The sequence below is a fragment of the Dromaius novaehollandiae genome, chromosome W, assembly GCF_036370855.1.
Source record: "Dromaius novaehollandiae isolate bDroNov1 chromosome W, bDroNov1.hap1, whole genome shotgun sequence".
Lineage (NCBI taxonomy): Eukaryota > Metazoa > Chordata > Aves > Casuariiformes > Dromaiidae > Dromaius > Dromaius novaehollandiae.
In genome coordinates, this window is record NC_088130.1 from 65259357 (window position 1) to 65283067 (window position 23711).

The following is a 23711-nucleotide window of genomic DNA, read 5'->3' on the forward strand; positions in this document are numbered from 1 at the left end:
GCCAGTCTTACACGTTAGGCAATAGGCAGCCCTGTCAGCACGTAAAGGATAAGAGAGGAAGGAGGGGAAGGGAAGAAATAATAATAAAAAAGGACATAAGCAATATACAGGGGGTCACTGTATGTTTCTCTTTTCCATGCATGGTGGTATGCTTGAGGAGGAAATGTGGTGCAGTGCTTAGAAGTGCAGTGCTTGTCTGCACTCCTCAGAAGTGTAGTGTTTAGAAATTTAAAGATGCAGCACCTCAGAAACAAAGGTGTCATGTTTTTCAAACTACACACGCACTCCACACATTTTGATGTCTGTTGTTTTTTTACGATCTTGGCTTGTATCTCCGGAAGAGGTCAGTGCGTCCCCAGGGAGGCCATCCTCACAGTTTGAGAAATGCCACTTTCTGTATCTTCTTGTCTTATGTTCTGCTTGACTTTAGAAGCGGGAATCTGCTAACAGATGTTCTTAATCAAAGCTGTCTCCCTGATTACCACAGGGGTCATTCTTATTATGAAGGCTTTTTTTACATTTCTAGTGAACACCAGGGGGGTGTTCCTGGAAACAGGCAGGATATTGTTCGTCTATGACAATGAACAAACAAGGATAAAATGAACCAAAAGGACACAGGAAACTTAGTGTGGAAAAATAAATCCTTCAAAAAGTGAGAGAATCAAAACTATATGTCATATATCATAAAAGAAGCACATCAAAATATACCAATACACTGTTTTTATTCAGAAATTTGTTTATGAGACAAAAATTTCTTCAGTCTCAGGAAAGATATTTCCAAGATGATGAAAAGTTAATTTTTAGCTGCAAATGCTGTTTCAAAGCCAAAGTACAATCCTCCCTTATCTCTCCGTTAATAAAATCTCTGTTAATAAATATCACAGCTGACTTCACTGGAATTACATATCATTCATCTGTCACAGTTTGATCATGAACTGTGCTTTTCCTTTACTTTCTGAAACATTTAACTAAGGAAAGTTTATAACAATGACTGAGAAGTGTTGTGATATTTATTTGCTATTTTGCTACTTTCTTAGTCATCTTTTTGTGTGTAAAAGCAAGTAGCCTTTAGAAGCTTTTTAAAGTTTCTTTTCTTGCAAGTAGCAATAAAACTGCAGCTGTTAAGTTCAGAATAAGCAAGCTTCCAGACAGGAAGTTGCATGGCTATTACATCTTAGAATCACCACCATTCAGCTACTAATATAGACAAAAAGGACAGGACTTTTTTCATCTGACTTCTGCCAATGAACAGGTGGCACCTATTCTACATCAGTCTTCAAATTGCTGTCTGCAGTCAACAGAGATGACCAGCTCCAGAGAGTGATTCATTCCATCCTGAGAGGCGTCTTTAAGACATCAGGGATGACTTTCCCTCTTACCTCCCTCTCTACTTTAGCTGTACAGAATTAGCACAGACTAAGTGCCTGTTCCGCACTCTGAGACCTACATATGGGCCACAGCCCCCACTCAGTCATATCCCTCATACATTTGGATAATAAGATTTATCTTCCTGTTCATTTTAAAGTTTTCATTTGGCTTCTGCAAGGCTGTTGTGTTTCCAGTGGAGTTCTTTAGGTCAGGAAGAAATAATACGTAAGCACCTAGACATAATAGATGATTTTTCCCGTCATGGCATGCAGTAGTGGGAGGTGCTATTCCTCAGCAGGAGATGAGGTACATTAGGACTACAAATAGATATCAAAGTTTCAAACCTGCTACCTTTGCCTGCACAACCTTACCATGCACCAGCTACAGGTTACCAATGATGACGGAACAGAAAACAAAAAAAAGCACTGAATGGTATCCGCATCCTATCACTTCACTTTTCTGGCTTCCCTCCTTTTCCCAGTCATCCTTTGCAAACAGCACAGACAAAAGGGATTGTACAGCAAAATGTACAGAAAGAAGTTTGCAGCAGGTGGTACTAGGCCACCTGTGCCACCCGAAACCATCTGCCACATCACTGAGAGGAAGGAGGAGAGCTGCGGACAGCTCAGACACAGACTGAAGAAAATGCCAGGGCTCTGACTTAAATACTGGAAGGCAGAGATTGATTCTGCCTTGCACTAAGTCTCCACACTCTTCTAGCTGTATATCAACCCCCCTCTCAAGATCCCTTTTGCCTGCTCTAGCAATGATCCAGAAACAGTTCAAAATGGGATTAGTATAAACGAGAATTAGCCCACGAGCCTGCAGTAGAAGTATATTATTATTATTATTATAATCAGTCCCTTGATTAATGATCAGTCAGTCTCTCTTGCCTTATAACTACAGCAAGGAATCCTGTTATAAAACAGCAATATCCCTCTTCTTCTTTGAATTTGTAGTGGGGACAAAATGCACATCACAGAAGATGGGAACAGTACAAAGATAACATGAAAGATGCAGTCCATGTTCCTAGCAGACTAATGTCTTTCTGAACTTAATCTGACAGCCTTCCAAGGCAATATTATGAACTCCACATTGTACAAAATCAGTAGCTTCTCCTTAACTCTAGGAATGTAGAACAAATAAAAAGTTGAGACGGATATTGAAATTAATCCGTAATTTGGAGGGCAACCGACAGCAACATCAACCCTGCTGAACTCACTGCCTATTTATTTGGCCATTTCTCCACTTTCTTAAACTACTTTATTTATCTGGAGAGGGAAACAGACAGGAAGAAGGAGAATATTTATGACAGGCAATCTGAGCTGGAAAATGTAGGTATGATTTTTGGTTTTGTGACAAACAGTAGCATCACTTCTTAGCTGCTACTTTTCAGGGTTTTCTGCGGGCAAGTGCACACTTTGAAAACTGAAGAGAGAAGCTCACCCAGGTAGATCAAATGAAAGGGACTCTTCAGCACCTCAAGACCTGGCCTATGGGGAAGAAGACACTCTAAACTAAGCGTGTCAACTGAATGGATAGTCAACAAGTTAAAAAACAAGGTAAGGCTCAGACTGAACATGCAATGCAAACATGGTTTTATTGCCCTAATTTTGCAAAATTTGGGCTGAAAAATTCATAGATTTCCCTCTCCTATTCTTCTTCCACACTTACCTTCTTCAGCATCAATCTGATCCCTCTAATAAAAGGCCTTCAATCCTAGACAGGAGCTGGTATTACACTAGACCTCAATTCATGCTTATTTCTGAAGAAGACTAATGGATTTGCCTGGAAAGAGATAGATTCCTCCACACTGGTTAATACATCTTTAATCTCTGAGTGCTGGAGAGACTTTATAAACCTTTGAAGTTGTGAAAATAAAGAATGAATTAATTAAAAAAAGTCTTTATTTCTTAATCTAAGTTACTATACCAGGTTCATTCCTGTGGGCATTAGCCTCATCTTCATTCACATGGGTCTGAGACTTTGATTAGGTAAGTGTAAATTTTCACCATGTCTAAAAGCCACCAGAGTTTGTGGTGTTAGTTTGATACTGGCTTCTTTAAATCATTGTGAGAAATCTCTTTCTATCACTTGTGAATTCATGCCTTTTTCTAAATGAGGACTTAAAGGTTCAGGTTCCTCTTCGCTTTCCAGTTATGATACTTCTTCCCATCATATCTAGTACTGCTCCCATTCACAGACACTTCAGGATTAAGTCTTATGAAAGGCAAGTGGAGACGTATCTTCACACCCTGAACACTAAGGGATCGCTATTGCACAGCCCCAGTGGCTAGTAGCAGAATATCTTGTATTCAGTTGCTGCTCTGTATTCACACACTGCTCTGCTCTCACTAGTGCTCTGTTAGTCACAGAAATTAAACATCTTAGCTAGGTTTTAAAGTAAGATTGAACCACATCAATCTTGTAGAAAAAAATAAGTAAAGGAAAAACAAATAAAGAAAAAAAGACAAATCAGAAAAATTTTCCAATAAAATAACACAGCACTCTGAAAAATAACACCACAGAACAACCCCCTTTCCCACTAAAGACCTACTAAATAACCTGCTCTGGCACTCTGACTCTCTCTCTAGAAGTAGCTTCTCTTCATTGATGCTCCCACTCTAATTGCCCTCCTGCCCTCAGGTGATAATGTATTTGCCAGTTTGCTGCACCTGTGCTACAAGCAGAGCTTTATTAATCCTGCTTTTCTAAAAATGGCAAACAGCTTGTCATATCCACTAATGAATATATACAGTCCATCACTGGGAGTTCATATTGACTTTCCATTCACCCCAAAATATGGATGAAATCACCATATCAGTTCTCCACAATGCGAGTATAAATGCCTCAGTACTACAGTCCTAACTCATAGAACTGTCTTTTTCTTTCATATTGATGCTAATGGCTTCTTCCTTAGGGAAAAACACCTTAGTAATTTTCTCTTAAATGCATGCACTGAAGCAATCTTCATCGTTAACCATCTCTAAAACCCCCAACTGCATTTAGTTTATTGTGCCCCGTAAAACACTTTTTTCCCCCTCCTCATTAGTATGCAAGAAAGAATGAGGCTGATTTTCACCTTTTATCACAAATGCATCATAAATGGTAAAGGGAAAGAATTAATAGCTCGGTAATTACATTTTAGTAAACAGCAGGGGAAAAAAAGACAACAACCCACTAGTGAAGAGGTAATGACTGCAGCTGCAAGCAAGGGCTCACCAGGGATTCCAACAAGCTCTTGTCAGCTTACATGGGGATTGCTGACTTTCCATCTTCCTCATGGAGGCTGGTGCAGCCTTGCAGAGGTAAAGCACAAGTCTACGGAGTCAGACATGCCATTGCTCTGATAAATGTCTGCAAATGGTATTCTGGCTTGCATATATATTCTCTCATGATGACTTCCATAACAAGTTTGCTTACCTTAAAAATTTCACAACATAGGTACTTTCTCGCCCTTCCCTCATGCCCTACTCATCACCAGAGATACAATCTGAATGAAGAATCAAAGAGAAAAAAAGAAAGAAAGAAAAGAAAAAAGAAGCAAGCAAGCTGTGTGGTGGCTTCTTTTAGACATCTGTAGTATTTAGTCAATTGTGGACTCATTCTTGCCACTGAAATTTAGCTCAGTGATTATCTGAAGGATGTGATCCCTGGGGACTACATAAATCATCACCAATATAAATGCAAAACAGTTATGTTATAGTTGCATTGATTTTGTATTGCTCACAGGATTAAAATCTGGTATGACTGTGACAGAAAAGGCCTGAGTTGTCAGGTCCCTATGGCTTAAAGATTTATTCCAGTACAAAGGAGATCCTACCATTCTTTTTTCCTTGCATTTGCACTAATGTTTCCAGTACAAGTGAGCTAGCTAGGCAGAATTAAGTGCACAAAAATAGTCACTGGATTGGCATCTATAGATGTCCAACAGAACGCCACTCTCAGTGACCTTCTGGGGGCTTGTGGAGACAGAGCCCTAGCTGGAACAGCGGGAACATGTGCCACCTCAACTGTGCACAGCTCACAAAATGTGCCCAAGGTACATTCATATGCAGTGTAGCTATCCTGCACTAAAAGATGGTCCTGCCTCAATACTAGCGTATAGGACACATCTCAATAAACTCCAGATATTTACAATACAATTGCCCATATCTTATTTAGTTGCCTCAACTCCCTTCATAGTCAATGAAAAGACACAAGCCCAGAAAGGTGTCTGATTTATTTAAAACATTTATGTTAAACTGAGAGAAACTATGCCATCGAAATACTTCTTTCTTTTCAGCAATTATAAAAGCAATCTAAATGATCAGCTAAGATATAAAAGTCTACATTTTGGATAGCCTAAGCTAGATAAGGGTAGTCCCTCTTGGGACTACCAAAACACACATCACCAGATATGATGTGTGTCCCATACCCCTACACTTACTGCATGGCATGGCATGGCACTTGTGCCATGAGCACACACACCAAAGCCATGGCAGTTGTGCCTTGCACATCCTCGCATTTATAATCATTAAAACTTGCCACCAAAAAATGACTTGGAACAGAGCAAGTGTCATCTTGAAGAAATATATCCTGAAGCACGGTTGGGACAGTTTTCAAGTCCTGCTTGAAAAGTGGGACACGGAGATAATATCAAGTAAAGGCCAAAATAACAAAGAGAGTTACCAGATGTAGTAACTCCCTCCCTGAAGTGAGAAAGAAATAGTAGAAATTATAGAAATAACATGTTTTGGGATATTCTCAGCAGGGACACCCATAATGTCCCTAATTTCACCCTATAGTCTTATATCTGAAGAGGTAGAGCTGTAATGCAGAAAGAGGATGGCAGGCAGGTCTCCACTCCCCTGGATGCTATTCCAATTTGGGGATGGGGCTTCAACTCCCATAGAAGAGAGAATGGGTTTGAGATGAGATGACAGGAAGGGGAAGAAGGTAAGGCATACACAAAGAAACTAATGAAATCAGAGAATGCAAAGTGATAGTACCTGACCCTAGACTTTGGTACTAGTTCTACTGTATGCTAAGCAGCATTTTTGGGGAAAACATTAGGCCAGATTAGGCCACCGGGCAGAATACAATGTGCCTTGGATTCAGTGCAGTGAAACTGCCATGTTCTCTTCCCTTCCCCTTCCCCTTCCCCTTCCCCTTTTCCTTCCCCTTTTCCTTTTCCTTTCCCTTCCCTTCCCTTCCCTTCCCTTCCCTTCCCTTCCATTCCCTTCCCTTCCCTTCCCTTCCCTTTCCCTTTCCCTTTCCCTTTCCCTTCCCTTCCCTTCCCTTCCCTTCCCTTCCCTTCCCTTCCCTTTCTCCTTTCCTTTCCTTTCCTTTCCTTTCCTTTCCTTTCCTTTCCTTTCCTTTCCTTTCCTTTCCTTTCCTTTCCTTTCCTTTCCTTTCCTTTCCTTTCCTTATGAATGGATAAGAAACTTCAATGGGAACAATTCTTCTCTAACAATGCAAATTAATATCTAACTTTTTATGGAACTGATCTTCACTCAGCATACACATATCCATTAGCAAGATAGCTAAGTTTCAGAGTAAATCAGGGGCAGTTTAACTGAAGATAATTTACTTCCAGTGAGGTTAACGAAATGAAGTTCCATTTTTGGACCCACAGCCTGCCTGTCTGCCTGTAAAACAGGACAATGGTTTTCATTTCTTCAGAAAACAGCTGTGAGAATAAAGACCATGGTCCAAAACTGTAGTCATGAGGTATCTAGCTTAGATCAATAGATCCTGAAAGATGCTGAGTAGCTCCTGAGAGGTACCAAGACTGTCCTATGCAAGGACACAGCTTGCCTACAATTTTGCAAGCAGAGTTTGACTTCTTTAGCTTGTTTAAAGGTGTAAGTCAAATGTCATATTGTAACTAAGACAGAAGATCTGATTTCTTACACAGGCACAGCCAATGTATCTACTGATGAGCTTTCGGTTTTTGTCTTTTTAGAAGGAAAGATTGCTGCCTGGCATGGTTTGTTTCACATCATCCTGCTGTTCTGGTAATGGCATGGAATTCCTGTGGCAAAAATTTATTCTCCTCAGCCATTAGGCACAAAACAAAACCAGGCACAAAAATCTATGCAAACTGAGGAAGCAAGAAAAATACACATCGGAAACATATCCAGTTTAAAAAAAAAAAAAAAAAGTGTTCCATAATTTCATTAATTATTTTCTTGAATTTCAACTTTGTTTTTCACTTCCTCTTCTATAGACCTGCATATCTGCAATAGTGTTCTTAAAATTAAACATGAGAAGTGACAAGCAATGAAATTCAAACAGAAATATTTACTGATTTATTTATTTATTTATTTATTTAGGAGATGCCACTTACAGGTTCTGCAGTACGTGCTGAAACTTCAACTGTGAAAGATGGCTTTTGTTTTTAGGCTTTTCCACATCTGCTAGTGTGAAGTAAAAACAATATCTTTAAAATGCCTTTTACTGACAGATTCCTCATGCACTTTTGCAGGTCAAAGTTTTGGATGATTCAGATAAAAACTGAATATGCAACTTTTTGCTCTTTTCTTTTCCTTTCTTCTTTTTGTCTGGAGATACCATCATTCAATGTACTGGTGTAGCATCCAAGAGCTACAGAATAGCTTGAAACACAAACAAGTTTTGTTGAGTTATGGTTGTTTGGGCTAACCCACTTTTCCATTTCCACCAATCCAAAGCCTGAGAACATCCTCCTTGGCAAAAGGCTCCTCTCTTGGTCTTTTGTTATTGTCAAGTCAAATGGCACCAGGTGGTGTTGTTACACGCACTTGTTTCCTTAGCCTGCAAGCCAAGTTTTTAGTTCTGGAAATGTCTTTTTAATGTGACTTTGTGAAAATTGCTACAGGTAGAAAGCAATCTTCTGTTTGCTGGAATCACTGGTCCATGTGAAGCTCCTTCATAATAAGTGGCTTTTGATGGGCAAAACTTTGTAAAATGGGATTCCCTATGGGATTATCTAGCACATTCACATATGTATAAAGAAATTAGGACACACTTAGAGCATACCCAGTGTCTCCTGGAAGTCGACTTCCGAGGGCTTCAATGTCATTTAACAGTGAGAAGAAAAAGCATAAAATATGGTTTGTAATGTTACAAGAAAAGGCATGTTTACATAATCATATAGGCTTGTGGAAGACCTGGATAAGTTTAATCATATGGGATTTGCTTATAAATGTAGTGTTAGTACACTGTACACCAGAATACAATAGAAAACAGCAAATACCACATGGAAAGATCTGGAAAGAAAAAAAAATGCTACTTTTATCAATGTTTGTAATAGAGTATTTTCTTCTTTAAAAATGCTCTTATTTTATTAAAAAAATATAAACCAAACCCTTCCAGCAATATCACTAGATGTTTACCTACTTCTGGGAAAAAAGTAGATAAAGAGGGAGAGAGAGATTTCAAGAAAAAAAGAAGAATTTGTTGAAAAAGAAAGGACAAGAATGGAAAGTCTTCTTCCATTTGCAATATGGAACCGCTTGCACTAACTCTTCTACAGAGGAATGGGAAGTGAGGGGCAGGAAATCAGTACCTCTAGACTCAATAAACCCTGACGTCCACCCTAAATAAACACTCCTTACAACAGGTTATTACACCTCTTTGAGAGAAAGATAAATGTAGGACTAGAAATACTAACTGATTCATCCTTTATTACACCATGATTCATTCATTGACAGGGACAGGACAGGAAACTAGGAATCTTAGTTGCTAGTTGCCTGTTCTTGCTAAGCTAATAAACTCTCTTTTCACAGTATATGCCTAGATCTTTTCCCACTGAAGCCAAAGTATATTTTGCCAAGAATTTGAAGGAAATTGGAGTCAGATCTGCAATTTAATCTATGATATATTGGCACATTGTTTTCACTCAATATCTGTGCCAAATAAAAATTTCTTCAAAATCTGCCCTTCCCAAATCAAATGATCTGGTCATGGCAGTGATTTTAGTTCCCCCTATAAAGAAGAGAACAGCTTGACTTGAGAAGCAATCAATCAAGTTTTGAGCACTATGATTTGACTTTCTGAATATGTCATCATCAGCCTGTGAAACAAAAAAAATAAAAAGAAAATAAAATTAATGTTCTTCATCTAATACACTGTATTAATGTTTGCTACTGAGTTCACCACTACTATGCCTTAAAAATAAAATGGATTTCATTCACTCACTACAGTACATAGCAGAAAGTGCACTAAAATTATTTTCCTCTTAAAAGTACAAGCTGTAAAGGCCCATTAAAATATAATTACTGCCAAAAAGGCATTTTACATTTCCTTGAGATAAGCTGCAGTAGCTTAGTCTGAAATTCGACTTCCATTGATTCAGGATTACAGAGCAGCTTGTTTAGATAATAAGCAGAAGGATCTCAGATAACAGTCTGAGTGAGTCATCGGACTATAGTGTTTAGTCTGAGAAAGTGTGTCTTATCTGAAGGGCTCTTGGGACTAATATGGTTCCTCTTCAAAGCCTGAAGCAGGGGGCAAAAATCATAGTCCTGGAGGCTGGCAGGATAAACATGTCCTGTGATTTGCTAGCAATCTGAGAGATGGATTTCACTACAGAGCACACTGCTGTTGTCAGGTTGAAAGCATCTGCCTGAAAATGAATTCATGTGCACACAGCTCCAGACAAAGGAAAATCTCCCTGAAATGACATGCCATCACATTTTAAGACCAATTTTTCAAGTCTCTGACTCACACTTGGGAAATATACTGGTGCACTAAGCTTATCATAAAAAGCTCACATTTTAACAAGCAAAAATTGGTGCAATAATCTTGAAATGTACTATCACTGACAGGTACACAAATCCATTTTTCTGCATATTTGCCTGCTTTGTGTCTGAAAACAAGTTTGCCTTTTCTACATTGGGTCACCTCAGATTGTTTTTCAGTGAAGGAAATTCTGTCTGATGCTCTTTTAAAGTTTGGCTTGAGGTCTAAATATGGAGGTTGGGTAATGAGTCATAAGGAGCAAACCTGGGGCAAGAATGAAAGCTCCTGTGTCAGTCAACAGTTTATAAATACAGCAGAAAAGATAACTGCTGTGTATGTTCCACAAGGAGGAATTCAAACTGGGCTCCAGAAGTAGCAACATATTTTTAAGTTAGAAGAGAGGACAAGAAAGCGTAAACGAGTGAAGAAAAGGTTTCTATAGCTCCGTGTGGAGGCTTTTTGTGCCTGGTTGGAGCAGTTGGGGGTTGTCAGTCTGTAATGACAGTTGTGAAGGGAACTGAACAAGGAATAAAAGACTTGAGGGCTGAATGTCCTTTCATTTGCACCCACAGGTATACTGGAAGTCAAACAATTTATACTAGTTTAAATCAATTATGTGTATAAGCAGATGAGGTTTATGACTCATCGAAGAAGGAAAACTTCAGAACACCTTCCCTCTCTCCCCAAGTCTTAAGGGACAGAGAGAAGCACATGGGTGAGTTTCAAGGGAGAGTTACTGAAGAAATATCCCAAGAACAAAGTCAAACAAGACAGTCTGAGCTGTCTTTACAGTTAATAGTTTGTATTTGCAGATTTCACTTAAAGTTTTGATATTTATTCCATGTGCCATATGTATCCAGTTTCAGATAAGAAATCAGACGTGTATTTTCCAGTCTGGACTTGGCAATAATACAATTATATTAAGTAGTAACAAATCAAAACATCTGGTCAGTGTTTGACTGTTCAGTTAGTGCATATGTGCAGCAGGGAAAGGAGAATAATATTTGGTGAAACATATTCTATAGAAGAGTGACAAAATATATTAAGCTCAATTGGTTTCTCTGTTGACTTCTTGTGTTTCCTAAATAGGGGAGAATTACAATTTTAGCTACTTGATCTTCTAAAGAAATGAAAATCATGATACAAAGTTGATGATGAAGTATTCATGACTGTGAGGACACTCAGAGACAAATGAGATTTCCACTAGATGATTTAGAACTTGTAACACCATCTCTGACTTCACATGAAACCAACAGAGATTATCACAGAGCACACCATCATCAGCATAACTAGATGCTTTGGGGTTTTTTTTTTGAAGTCATAGGAGGGTTTCAGATTGAACTTGAGTGAAAGTAACATTAAGCCCTCTGTGAGGAAACAGGCTATTTTAGCTGTTGACTTCAATGAGATTTGGATTAGGCCTTGATTTCTTTTGGAGTTGTGTAGTGAAGATAGAGAGGCAGCAAATTCAAAAAGCCTAACAAGCATCTGCAAAGAAAAAACAGCTAAATCCAGGATATTTAGTTTCTGAAAAATAGGTGCCTAGGAAACTGGGAAGAGCTTCCTTCTAGAACACCTATACCTCTGAGACATTTTCTTTGATAATAGTCCAGAACTGGAAGTAAAGGGAAATTTAAAGCAGAGATTTTCTCATATCAGTTCAACTTGGAGCTTGAAGCAGTATAGCTATACCCATGCTGTACAATGTCGTGGGCTGATACACAGAGTATGGTGCTACTGGCAGGGGCCTCTGCTTGTGCCAAAATCTCTGCATCACATTTCATTATGCTGTCATTACATGCTCTAGGCCTCTAATTTTATAAATGTTTTGGTCCCTTCTTGAAACAAAACTTAAATAAAACTCTCCACCCTTTCTCAACTGTTCTTATCACCAGTTTTCACTGTATACATTCTTCTGATTTTCTCTACTTGCTTTACAGCTGGCAGTTCTGATAAAATTCATAATATTGGCAATACATTCCCCCCGAAAATCTGAAAATAAGGTTTGAGTGAAGTTGTTTTAATATGAACAAAATTCAGAAAGAAAAATTGTACTGTGTTCTGAGGAGTTTTTCCTAAAAATGGACTTGACTGACAAAAGATGAGCCTTCCTCAAACTGGGAAGTTTAGTATTTTCAGCTACTTATCAAAAGGTCAGTGCACAATGACACTTTTTCCCTTTCTAATCTGAATCCAAAAATCTTTCAAAGCGGTTGACCATTTACCTCCATTTTTTTTTTCAGTTTAAAAGAAGCTGGCAGAAAATCAAATGTCCCCCCTCTCCCTAAAAATACTAATTCTAATGAAAAGAAGGGGTGATTTGACTTTTTTTGGAAGAGAAGGAAATTCTGATCATCTGGTTCTAATTTTTTTCAACAGCACAACTTTAATGTTTCTAGTAACAAAAATACCTGGAAAATATCAAAGTTGAAGGAATGATTCCTCTTGGTTTTTACAACATGCTACCTCCTCAGCTCAACCCATTACCTTTCTAGCTCAAAATAAGAGCATATTACCCATTTTTGGTTTATTCATCATCCATTCTTTGCTTCCATTTTAAACTGTTTTGTTTCCTTTGTGTATATGGTATTTGCATGACAGTTGCAAATTTGGGATCAGATAGCTCATCTCTGCACAGCTCTATGAGTGGGAGCACAATGTAAGGAGGTCTGTACCTTCCGTACCCTCCATGGAATGAAAGGTACAATTGCAGTTTCTATGGTTGGTAGAGAATAAATCCTACACTCTCTCAGAGTCTCCAGGGAAATAAAACACCAGCAAACTGGGAAGGCACTTATGAGGACAAGGAAATCCTCTGGAGCATTTTGCTCCTCTTTCCATTAGCAAATAGCTGAGTAGATAAATTATGATTCATAATTACTCTTGATCGCTAGATAAAGAAGTATTTTACTTTTTAGCATTTTAGCAATCCTACAAAATCAGACTATAGTGAATTAGTGGACCTAAATAGTGAACTATAACAAAGGATAACAAAGAAAGTTCCTAAACATACAGAGCTTTACAAGAGTAAATAGCTAGAAATATAATTCCCATAGTAATTGCATACTAATGACAATATACAGCTGAAGTTACTAGGCTTAGATTTCCTGATTCAGCAAAGAAGATCCCCTTCTCCATAAAAAATACACCTAATTTCAGCCATGTTAATCAGTAGCAACTGTGGTGTTCCTTCCTCCCCTGCACGTCAAATCATGGCTGAAGCTATCCTAGGTCTACTATGCATAAGAAACTTCTGGGCCTGTTTTAATAACAAATTCTAGACCAAGTAAATTCATAGCTTTGGAGTGTTGCCTTGAAATTTAGCTTAGATTTTCTGGAGAATCACTTTCAGAGGAGACTCAGCAGCAAATCCCCGGTTAACTGCTGGGACTATACAATTTTGGGTCAAGGAAGAATAACTCAGGGCATCTTTTGATTCCTGAAATTGTGTTGAGTTCACTTTGAAATTGGCCTATATTTCATTCACAAGTAAAACTCATGCAGACCACAATCCCTCTGAACTACATTTGACCTTACATAACTTGATGCTGTTCCAGTTCCTGGCAGATGATTGCATTTCCCACAATTTGCAGTGCCCAGCTTAACTACGCTCAGATATTTGGACAGCCTAGATCAAGGTTTCTAGGCTTTTATTTCTTAAATATGTTTTTTAAGGACATATGGTACTTGTTGACTGACTCATTCTTGTACAAGGTGCACATAAACTATGAAAAGAGTGATCTCATGAAACTATCAAAGCCTTCAAAGAGAACCTGACACACATCAGAAAAAGATCAACCTGCTGCAAAATTTTGATTAAATGCTAGAAAAGTTTTAAGAGGGCAAGGAAGTAAATTGAATCAGGTAGAAGAACTTTTTGCATTTAACTCCTTCCTTTGCCTTACTATAAGCAAAAAATGTAGTTCCTTCACTGACGTTCATACACACACATATACATATTATAGGTACACTGTATGTTGCTTTTGGCAGTAAGACCTTTTCTTATGGGTGAACATTTGATGATAAAATGTAATGCAGGGAGAAGAATGGCAACAAAATACTTGATCTCTAACTACACCAGGATATTCCAATTATATATAGAAAAGCAGGAACAAAAAACATTTAAGACAAATGAACAACAGTCATTCATTCCATGATTGTGACAGATGTTTCTGCATACAACAGGAAAAGAAACAAATAATTTTTTACCTACTAGCTGATCAGTTCTGTCTGTCTCTTCTGGTCAGATTTTGAAGCTATATTATACCACTGAAGCACTCCTTTAATCTTCTCCTTTATTAATTCTTCAATGTTATTCTGCCACTGCTCCCTTTGTGTTTGAATAGGAAAGCTTGTTTCTAGCCCTGTGACCCATCTATCTGAGGTTAAGATCTTTCTTTTTATCTATTTTTATCTCTAGTGGAATGGTTTATATTGGAAAACTACTCACCTGTCCAGCAGTGTCTAGAATGTCCAAATAAGCTGGTTCGTCATCAATTCGGACTTGAGTTTTATAGGCATCCTCTGAAAAACACAGTGCAGTATTGCTAAGCATAGCAGTGGCTCAGAGAGTTGAAAATGAAACAGCTTTGCTAGTGTGGAGTAAGTTTTTCAAAAGCTCTCCAGTCTGACCTAACTTTGCTTTCTTTCAAGTCAAAGAGACACCTTTCAAAATCCTACCAATGCTGAAAAGCGTAAGCAAAAGGGAAGTCATCTAGCCTTCTCTGTGACACAGCCTCAAATATTAAAGCAGTAAATTTGCCTATGTTTAAAAGACTATAGGTGCTGCTTAATTCACAAAGCTTCAGGGGTCTTGTGCTCATTTATGCACCAGGGTGGTTTTTACTTACTTCAGTCATACTTCCACAAAAGCTTTCAAGCAAATACTCCTGTTCTCAGCTAAACATTGTCCAAGTTACTGGGAAAATCTCCCTTTGGCTGAGGGGGGCTTCTGTATCAGATTTTTAGAGCAATTAATTAAGCCTCGGTATATCTCTGCAGAGTATGCAAATGGATTTTTTTTTTTTAATAAATTCTGTAATCAGTGTCCTCACACTCATAAGGGCTGGGGGGGAGTGGAGGGATAAGCTGTGCTTGGTGGACCATTCCCTTAGCTCGTGATTTTGTCAAGTTAAATTTGGAAGGAGAAAAGCAAAAAAGGTGAACTAATATTTGCATAAACTATTTTCCTCACATTTCTATTTCATTCCCCTCTCGATATTTGTATTTCCTTCCTAAGGTTAAATGGAGCTTAGATATCAGGCCATGTTTATACTCAAAATAGTCCTAGAAATTATCCGTGTTTAATTAAACAATAATGCAAAGCAGTTTGAATGGTCTGGGTGACTGGTATTATGCTTCGGCTGTGCAGTGAGGCATGAAGTGGAGACAAGTGCATTTAATGCATCCGAGAAGTGTCATTAATCAGCATGAGCATATGGCTGGGCCCGTCCGATAGCTCAATCCTGTAAGCGCCAACTACCAGAGAACCATCAGGACTAGGCTCTTGATGATATTATGTTGCAGGTAGCAGGAATTATGAGGATATTCAAATTTGTCCACACATATACCGCATTACATGACACATTATAAAAGCATGTAAAAACTTCACTTGCATCTACAGAAAAGGCAAAGTAAAGCATTCAGTTATGAAGAATTCTGGATGGCCTAAACTCTGCCCACTTCTGCGTACTCAATAGCAGGCTGTCTTTAATAATATAATCATATGCATTAAATTCCATGGATCCCCTGCTTCTTTTAGGCCTCAGTTCAGTAAATTACTTTGACACATGACATGCTTTAAATGAATATCTAATTCCATTGATATTAAGATGACCCAGAGGCTTAATTAAATGTGGGATACACTGTCTTGCTGAGCAGGGCATAGCATTCCAACTGGCATATGTTTCAGTCAATGGATTTCTTTCTTGGGATTCTTGGAGAGGAAACCCAATGCCAAAAACGGACTGTATATAGTGAATTAGGTTATTGACAGTTTAAGCAATCTATTATGACAAGATAATGTTCCATGTAGTAGAACTCTTACCTTTTAACCAAAAGTGAAAATCAAAATATACGAAAATATGCAAAATCAAATACTGGTATTTCCTTCATATAAATATTATTAATGCTATAAAGTATTACTAAATGTCTTGACATGCAGATAGGTGCCCATTTGCATTACATTAATGTATATATAATTAACATACAACTCACATAAATATAGCTTGCACTCTTGGCTCTGCAGCTGGATACCCTAAAGCCAATGTGCTGTGGTCCTATTTCTCACTTCACTTAGACCAATGTAAGTTTTAACATAGTAGCTTCAAAGGAGTTACTACAGAGAGACATTTGCATAACTAAATACAGAACTTGGACAAAAATGAACTGGAATCTAGAGAATTCCTGTCTTATTTGCTAAAGAAATGAATTAGGAGTCCAGAGTTAGTTATAACTAAAAGATTCACTGGCCTCTGTGAAAATAAGTCATAGCTTTCAGTAAATAAATGGGCAGGTATCTAAATGTCTAATTCCCTGCTGAGCTACTCCAGGTGTACCCTGATACCATGCCACTGGAATCAGTAGAGTTTTAACTGTGAAAAGCTGGAACAAGGCTATAAGACTGTGTTTACAGTCCTTTTCCTTTGCAAAGATAGCACCGAACATGCAAAACTATGTGCCATTTTTATTTACCTTGTTGTGTCAAAATACTGGCCCCAAAACACTTTATGAAGGTCTGCCAGAATCATGATCTCATTTTCATTCTTAAAATATGCTAACTTTTTTTCTTTTTGGTGAAACATATTCTACTGAACATTGACCAAACACATTAACTTACATGATTTTCTAGGCAGTTGTGTTTGGAACATGAGTTTTATTTGTGGGATTTGTCTTTGCCCCAAGAAATGTAGAGATGAAACAGGAAGGAGATATGACTTTCATTTGTAATATTCTCTCTGCATATGTGCAAAAAGCAGGATACGAGACAGAATTTTGAAAAGCTAAAATGTATCCTCAGCTGGGATGTGCTAAGTGGGGGTATCCTTGACCTGTATTTGAATGGGAAAAAAATGGAAGACTGAACACACACTTTTCTTATGGCAATCACCTAAGAGGATGCTCAGATTTATCAGGGGAAGTACTATATGCAGCCCACACCTCATACGAGAGTGCTGATCATTGCGAGGCCATCCCAGCCATAACCTATCAGCTTGTTAAGACTCAAACACAACCAGCCTCAGACTTTTGGGAAGCACTATCTTTCCATTTTCTCCGTATTCGCTGATGTCCTGGCCTATTCAGACAATTAGTATTTCCAGTGCAGGAGGTAGAAGAAAGATGCCCAGATTGAAAATCTTGATTCCATCTCATACCATGTGGACCTAGAAAACAAACTAAGAGATAAAATGCTATACTGATTAGGTTTTGGTCTACAATTAACTGCTTTAAACTGAGATTTCATCTCAGGAAGTAATGGAGGTAGAGCTGAGTAAGGGATTATCTATAACATCTTTACCTGACTTAGGTGGACTATGGGAAGAAGGCACAAATGTGGTAAACAAAAACATCCTGGAGATGCCAATATGTTGATTTTAACACTTTAGATCCCTTGGACCAAGGCAATGTATTTCTGTTTCATAAGTAACTATAATGCTGCTAATCAGAAACCATGGAGTCTTTGCACCTATCCTAAAGGATTTCAAAACAGACTACAATGTGGCTAGTCTTCTATAGTCCAGGCGACATAGTGCGCATTATGGTCACACTAAAGGAACTGAGAAATTCTGAATTAAGATCAGTGAGGAACATATTGTTTACACATAGACAGCAAAGAACAAATTTGAAGATGTCCCACTGAAATGCCATGTGAATCTATTTGAAACAAAACAGGAAAGTCACTATCAGGAGCACTAGCAAGCCTACTGTCTAATGTGCTGTCTTTAAAAGCTATTTGTATTATTACAAATGCTCTCTGGTATATTTAAACTATTTACAATGTATGAGTTCATTGCATTTTCTTTCACCTAATTAATTTATATAACACTCCCTGTAAAGTTAATGGGAAGCTGTTCAACCACATGTTTCTGGATTTTACATCCTACAGCTATAAGGACTGAACTTTCTAAAATTTAATAAAAGGCCAAACCCTGGCTGGAGTTTCAGCAAGCACTAAGATGAGGCACACACACACACACACACACACACACACACACACACAAAAAAGAAGAGAATAATAATTAGCCCTCTGTATTTCTTAAAATTGAATTCACTATTAGTCTCCTGTGAATCTAATTGTAGGGTCCCAGACTTAGGTTAAGCTAAAATGCAGCAGATAGATAGGATATTATAAGAAACAATTGAGGATGGAGCTCATTGACATTGCTGTGAGATGTACATAGTACATGCACATGGTTGGTATCAGAGAGAAAAAGGAAATAAACAAAAAAAAAATTAAAAAAATTATACTGTCTGCATAATAAATAGCTGACTTCCGAGCTGTATGGTTAAAATATCTGACAAAACTTAATTTTTATGGGAAATTATTCTCCTTATATATATATATGTATATATATGTGTGTGTATATATGTATGTGTATATATATATATATGCATATATAAAAATAAGTGCTTCCTTAAGAATTTCATTTTCTACAAAAAGTAAAAACTTGGAATGAAAACAGGTAAAACTTTCACCTTAAAAACTATACTATTTGGCTTGATTTATTACTGAGCATTTTCTATTTTCCAAAGGGAAAAACAACGGATAGAACCCCAATTGTTTGCTGCTTGGCTCCAATTTTTTTTATTATTAATTCTCTCCTGCTTTAATGAATATCTCATTTAAACCAAGAAGAAATGTATTTTTCAAACATGTTTTCTTAATTGTACTACTGTCCTTTGCAGTATTATATTTTAAAATGAATTAGTGAAAAGAAATTTTTATTTGTCTTTTTTGTAAAATGAATACATTTTCTTTTTTCAGTTTTCCTTTTTAAAGGACATCATTCTGAAGGCAGAAGAACAATAATTAATGCAAGCTGGTGCTGCTATCAATTATCTTAGCACTGGAGAAGCTAGATTCATAAAAAATATATCAAACAGCTTTTTCAGCTATGAGCAGGTAACTGCTTCATGACAAATAGACTTGGATGGCATACAACTTAAAGGGGAGCTGGAATGGACTTTTCATCTGCATGAGACATATTCCAGTCCCTGAAATCTAGGTCAGTCGCCTCATTCTTCCATTAGTTAATTTTGCCTATATTCCTTCCAACCAAATATTCTCCCTCCTTCTCTCTCTTGTGCACTATTAACTGCACTTAAAAACAATCAGATTCCCTCACATATAGATGAGCCAAAATATGTTTTATCTGGTTAAGGAGGTGCCAATCCAGCAGAAGGAAGTCCAGGCTCAGACAGTCGCACCTGGAGTTCTGCCTCTTGCTGTTCTCCTTGTGTGCCAAAGACACAGCAGGAGACACAGCTCTTGGTATGCTCAGATTATCAGCTACATACGCATTTTAATTCAGAGACGCTTTTGAACATAGGACTGATCATGAATCCGGGTGGGTGAGTGTTGTTTCTAGTTAAAACAAGGATTTTTTTAAGTAAGAAGGGAGTGGATGGATAGAGACTTAACTGTCTGAGATAAAAATTTGTATGTCATAGGAATTGCCCATCAAAATATATTGGTCTTATGATTTCCTTTTGCATATAATTATTTTCCTGGCGTATGACTGTCTTATAATTTGGGTAAGCATTGCTATCAGCATTCTGCAGACAAGGACAAGTCACAGAGGCTGCCTTCCTATGAGCTATGCACACATGATAAGCAATGAATGGCCACAGTAGAACTTAGATATTTGATTACCTTGTACCCTGAAAATACTCATATAGATAGAACTGTCCTTAAAAATAAGGCAAGTAGCAAAATTAGGAATGTACACATCACATCAGACTAGTAGTCACAATACTTAAATACATATTTTATTTCCTGTTCTGCATATTGTTACATAGTTCTTTACTATACCAGCAATTACGAATATTTCAGGCTATTCTTTCCAGTACTGGCTGCTTTTTATTTCTCAACATTGAACTGCTTTTGCCCCTGTGCTGCTGTTTGTGTAGCTTTGTCAGATCGTTCAGATTTTGCTCAGTTTTGTGTTATCAGCAAAAGTTGCCTACTCTTGTTTATAATAAACAACATCATTCCAGGCAGAAGAATCTTGCTTATGGTTTACAGAGCACAGAAAAGATGACCACTGCCTTCCAAAACCCACAGATGGAAGCTGTTTCTTCAGTAACTACACACACTTTGGGCATCTCTGCTGTTGTCTATATTTCAGTGAAAGAGAAGCAGAAAATCGATGGAGCATTCGATGTAGTTAGTACCTCTCTCTCTTAGGATTATTCTTACTAAAAGAATATAGTGTAGGCCTTGGGAAAATTAAAATAATACAAGAGAAAACAAAGCATTAGTCAAGTTAAGTGCTTATTATAAAAGGAATTCATACATTTATTCATTATACATAGAGCTACATGATGAGAAACACAGCACTTTATTTCAGTTTTCATTTTAGCATTCAGATTAGCATAAACATATTTTCAGATAAGATATTAAACCAAGGTCTTGGCCACATATGTCTTCAGAAAAGATTCTATAATGTTGTTTTCAAATGACCTTGCCAAATTCAAATGCATATTACTGCTATGCTCTCCAGCTCTTCTTACTAATCTCAACTGAAGATGCAATTCTCCATTTCCTTTATTTAGCCCTCGTTCAGCATTATGACATGTTTTTAAATAACTACCACGTTCCATTTTAGACCTTCCTATATTTCCAGTGATACTTAAAAGCAAATCCTTGAGTGTTCATAAAATACTTTATGATTTTAAAGAGTAAAGATCCAAATAGAAATATCTTAAGATATTTCTGTTCGGTAAGTCTGAAAACAGAAGAGTAGAACACCTTGTAATTTTTAGTCAATTTTGACCTCCTAAAATAATCAGTGCTAATACTTCAGTGGAGAGCAGAAGCATAGCCAGACTATGCCCATGTTCTCAGTGAATTTATGCCCTTAATCCTGCTACTGCCAATGAGTAGTAGTGCCTAAACACCTTGAAGAACAGGACCTAGATTACTTGTAAAACATCCAGAATTATTGCAGCATAGTAAAGGTTTGAGTTTAGGCCCAGTGAGTCCTATGCATTCTGACTATTTATTATTATTACTTTTTAACTGAGCCATCTTCATTTTCATACTGTGGTCCCACTCCTTTCCTAACTTAGGCTCCAGCTGCCATTGGCTGTACGCTATCTGCGTCTGGTTTCAATAATAAAACTAAAAGCTTCTTCAGCCTAATAGGCATTCTGTTTGGTTCTCACCTCACCGCAGTGCTTCTTTTAATGTCATTATATATCTGTCTTAAAACAGCTGCTCTCAAATTAAGTTTCTCCCTCTTATTGGGCTGCTTAATGTTTCAGATCTGTGTATTGCAGGGCAAGACAGCTGCTCAGGGAGCCTGATTGATTTTCAGCATCAGGTACTAATGCCACAGCTTTTTCAGTGACCTGAAATGCACTCAGTGCCTTCCAAATTGGGAAATGCATTATCCATTGCACTTTCTGTCTTCCTTTTTTTTGTGGTCATGTTTATAGACATGTGCAAGAATCTCTTCTTCAATGTCAGCTTGCTGTTTCATTATTGTGGTACCCTTTCATTCTCTGCTGAAAAGCAAGGGAAGCACAAGCAACTTAATCTCACTTAGTCTGTGGTAGGCACAAAAAGAAGCATTATTTGTCCTCTAAAAGGTGTGTGTGAACAGAAATCTGATAGAACTAGAATCTAAGTCAGAACTGTTTTGTCTTCTCCCATTGGCTCTTTATTGTCATGCTGTTTACTAACAAACCTGTTGGAAAAGGGGAAAACAATGACTTTGCACTTCCAGCTAACAATGGTCTGGCTCACTTTCAAGAAGCACCAAAATTAAGAGTTAATTTACTGTACAGAAAGTTGCAAGGGAGATGTTTCCATCTACAAGTCCTCATCAGGAAGGAGACAAAACACAACATCAAATAGAAAATTCAAGGTGAGATCAACTTTTGGGCAAATAAGGTTAAGCATGTGTGACCTAAGTGGATAGCAAGGCCACTGACTGCTACATTCTGCAGTTGTACAGCACCCCGCACAAAGTCAGACCTCTCTGCTATGGGGACACAGAAGTCTTTGCACAGTGCAAATACATTATAACTACAGTATATATGAAATAACACTTTCAATCTGTGTTTATGGTAGCATAGAAAGCAACTAAACACACCCACCATTTGTAACAAGACCAACAAGATCCACCTTTTCCACTAGTACTTGTCCTTGGTAAAGAGAAAACTTTCACACTATTGACTCGGATACAACAATCATATTTCTTTTACTTCAGTTCAGACTCAAATATTCTGATACAACAAGTAAACAAATCCTTTAATTGTGAGTACTAGCATTTATGGGGGTGTCTTACTATAGTGAGGTTAGACATATATGCTTATATATAATGTGTGTCTGCATGTGTGTGTGTTTAATTATGTATGTATTTATCTACGCATGCAAACACAGAGAAGCATAAAGGTTTGAGAGTATCTGAGAGTGTAAGATGACAATATGATAAATTGATCCATATGTGGAGTACCAGAAATGTATAAAACTATTTATCTAGTCCTGAAAAGACTTAGGGCCAGGAGCTGACTGAAAATTAAAAAAAATTCAATACAGATGTCTTCTGCTATGGAAACACAGGCTATTTTTGTACAAGTGGTATATATATATATATATATATTTACTATTTATAATATTTATAATATTTTGTTTTCCAGTTGCAGGTTTTTTTTCCTTGAAATTCATGATGGGAAGAAGACCAGTTATTAGTAAAAGCAAAATACATGTTCACAAGAGCCCATGAAAAGCAAAATCATAAGAGTTATGGTCAAGCTCTAACTACAATTCATATAATGAAGATGAAGTCTAGAAAACAAGGTGTACCCCTTCCTTTTTTCTCATAGACATATGTATGGAGAAGCTGATTGCTCTATGATGTAACAACATACTGTGAAATACAGGAGTCCCTTGGAAGTGGAGTAGGCCACCCTCTATCAATAAAAATGGGCTTCTGACAGAGATGCTGAGGTACAGCAGAGATTTGCCTAGAAGACTGACAAAGCCTGTTTGAGTAATTTGGCCCAATGTAGTCACTACCAGTAGTGATGCAAATACTGTTTTCAACAAAGCCCCCATTTATGATTTTAATTTACAAGCATTTACAAAAGTGAATAAGTTTATATAAATAATTATAAAGGCTATGACTTGCTGCCCAGAAAACTCGCTCAGCACTTCATCAGACCTTGGATTAGAAAACTCACTCCATGCTTCATCAGACCTTGGATTACAATCCTTTAAGCAGGCTAAATTTTGCTTATAAATTGTCCTATGTGAATAAGACTATTCATGTGTGTCCTGAATACTTTTTTCAGAATCAGTTCTATACAAGAAAATATGATTCCTTACAAACGTTAATATTTTTGCAAATCAGGTCTAAAGATAACTCAGGCAAACCGTTGCTGTAGCACTTGCTTTTCTGTTAGAAACCACT

At 37.5% G+C, this 23711-nt stretch overlaps 1 protein-coding gene across 1 annotated transcript in view; it reads right to left on the reverse strand.

The window, feature by feature from the left end:
• The window catches only part of LOC112985109 (GTP-binding protein Rit2), a 176614-nt gene that overhangs the window by 87689 nt on the left and 65214 nt on the right, over positions 1-23711 (reverse strand). Inside the window, exon 3 of the mRNA XM_026103494.2 lies at positions 14525-14598. Within this exon, the coding sequence (XP_025959279.1) occupies positions 14525-14598 (74 nt within the window). The remainder of the gene's footprint in view (positions 1-14524; positions 14599-23711) is intronic.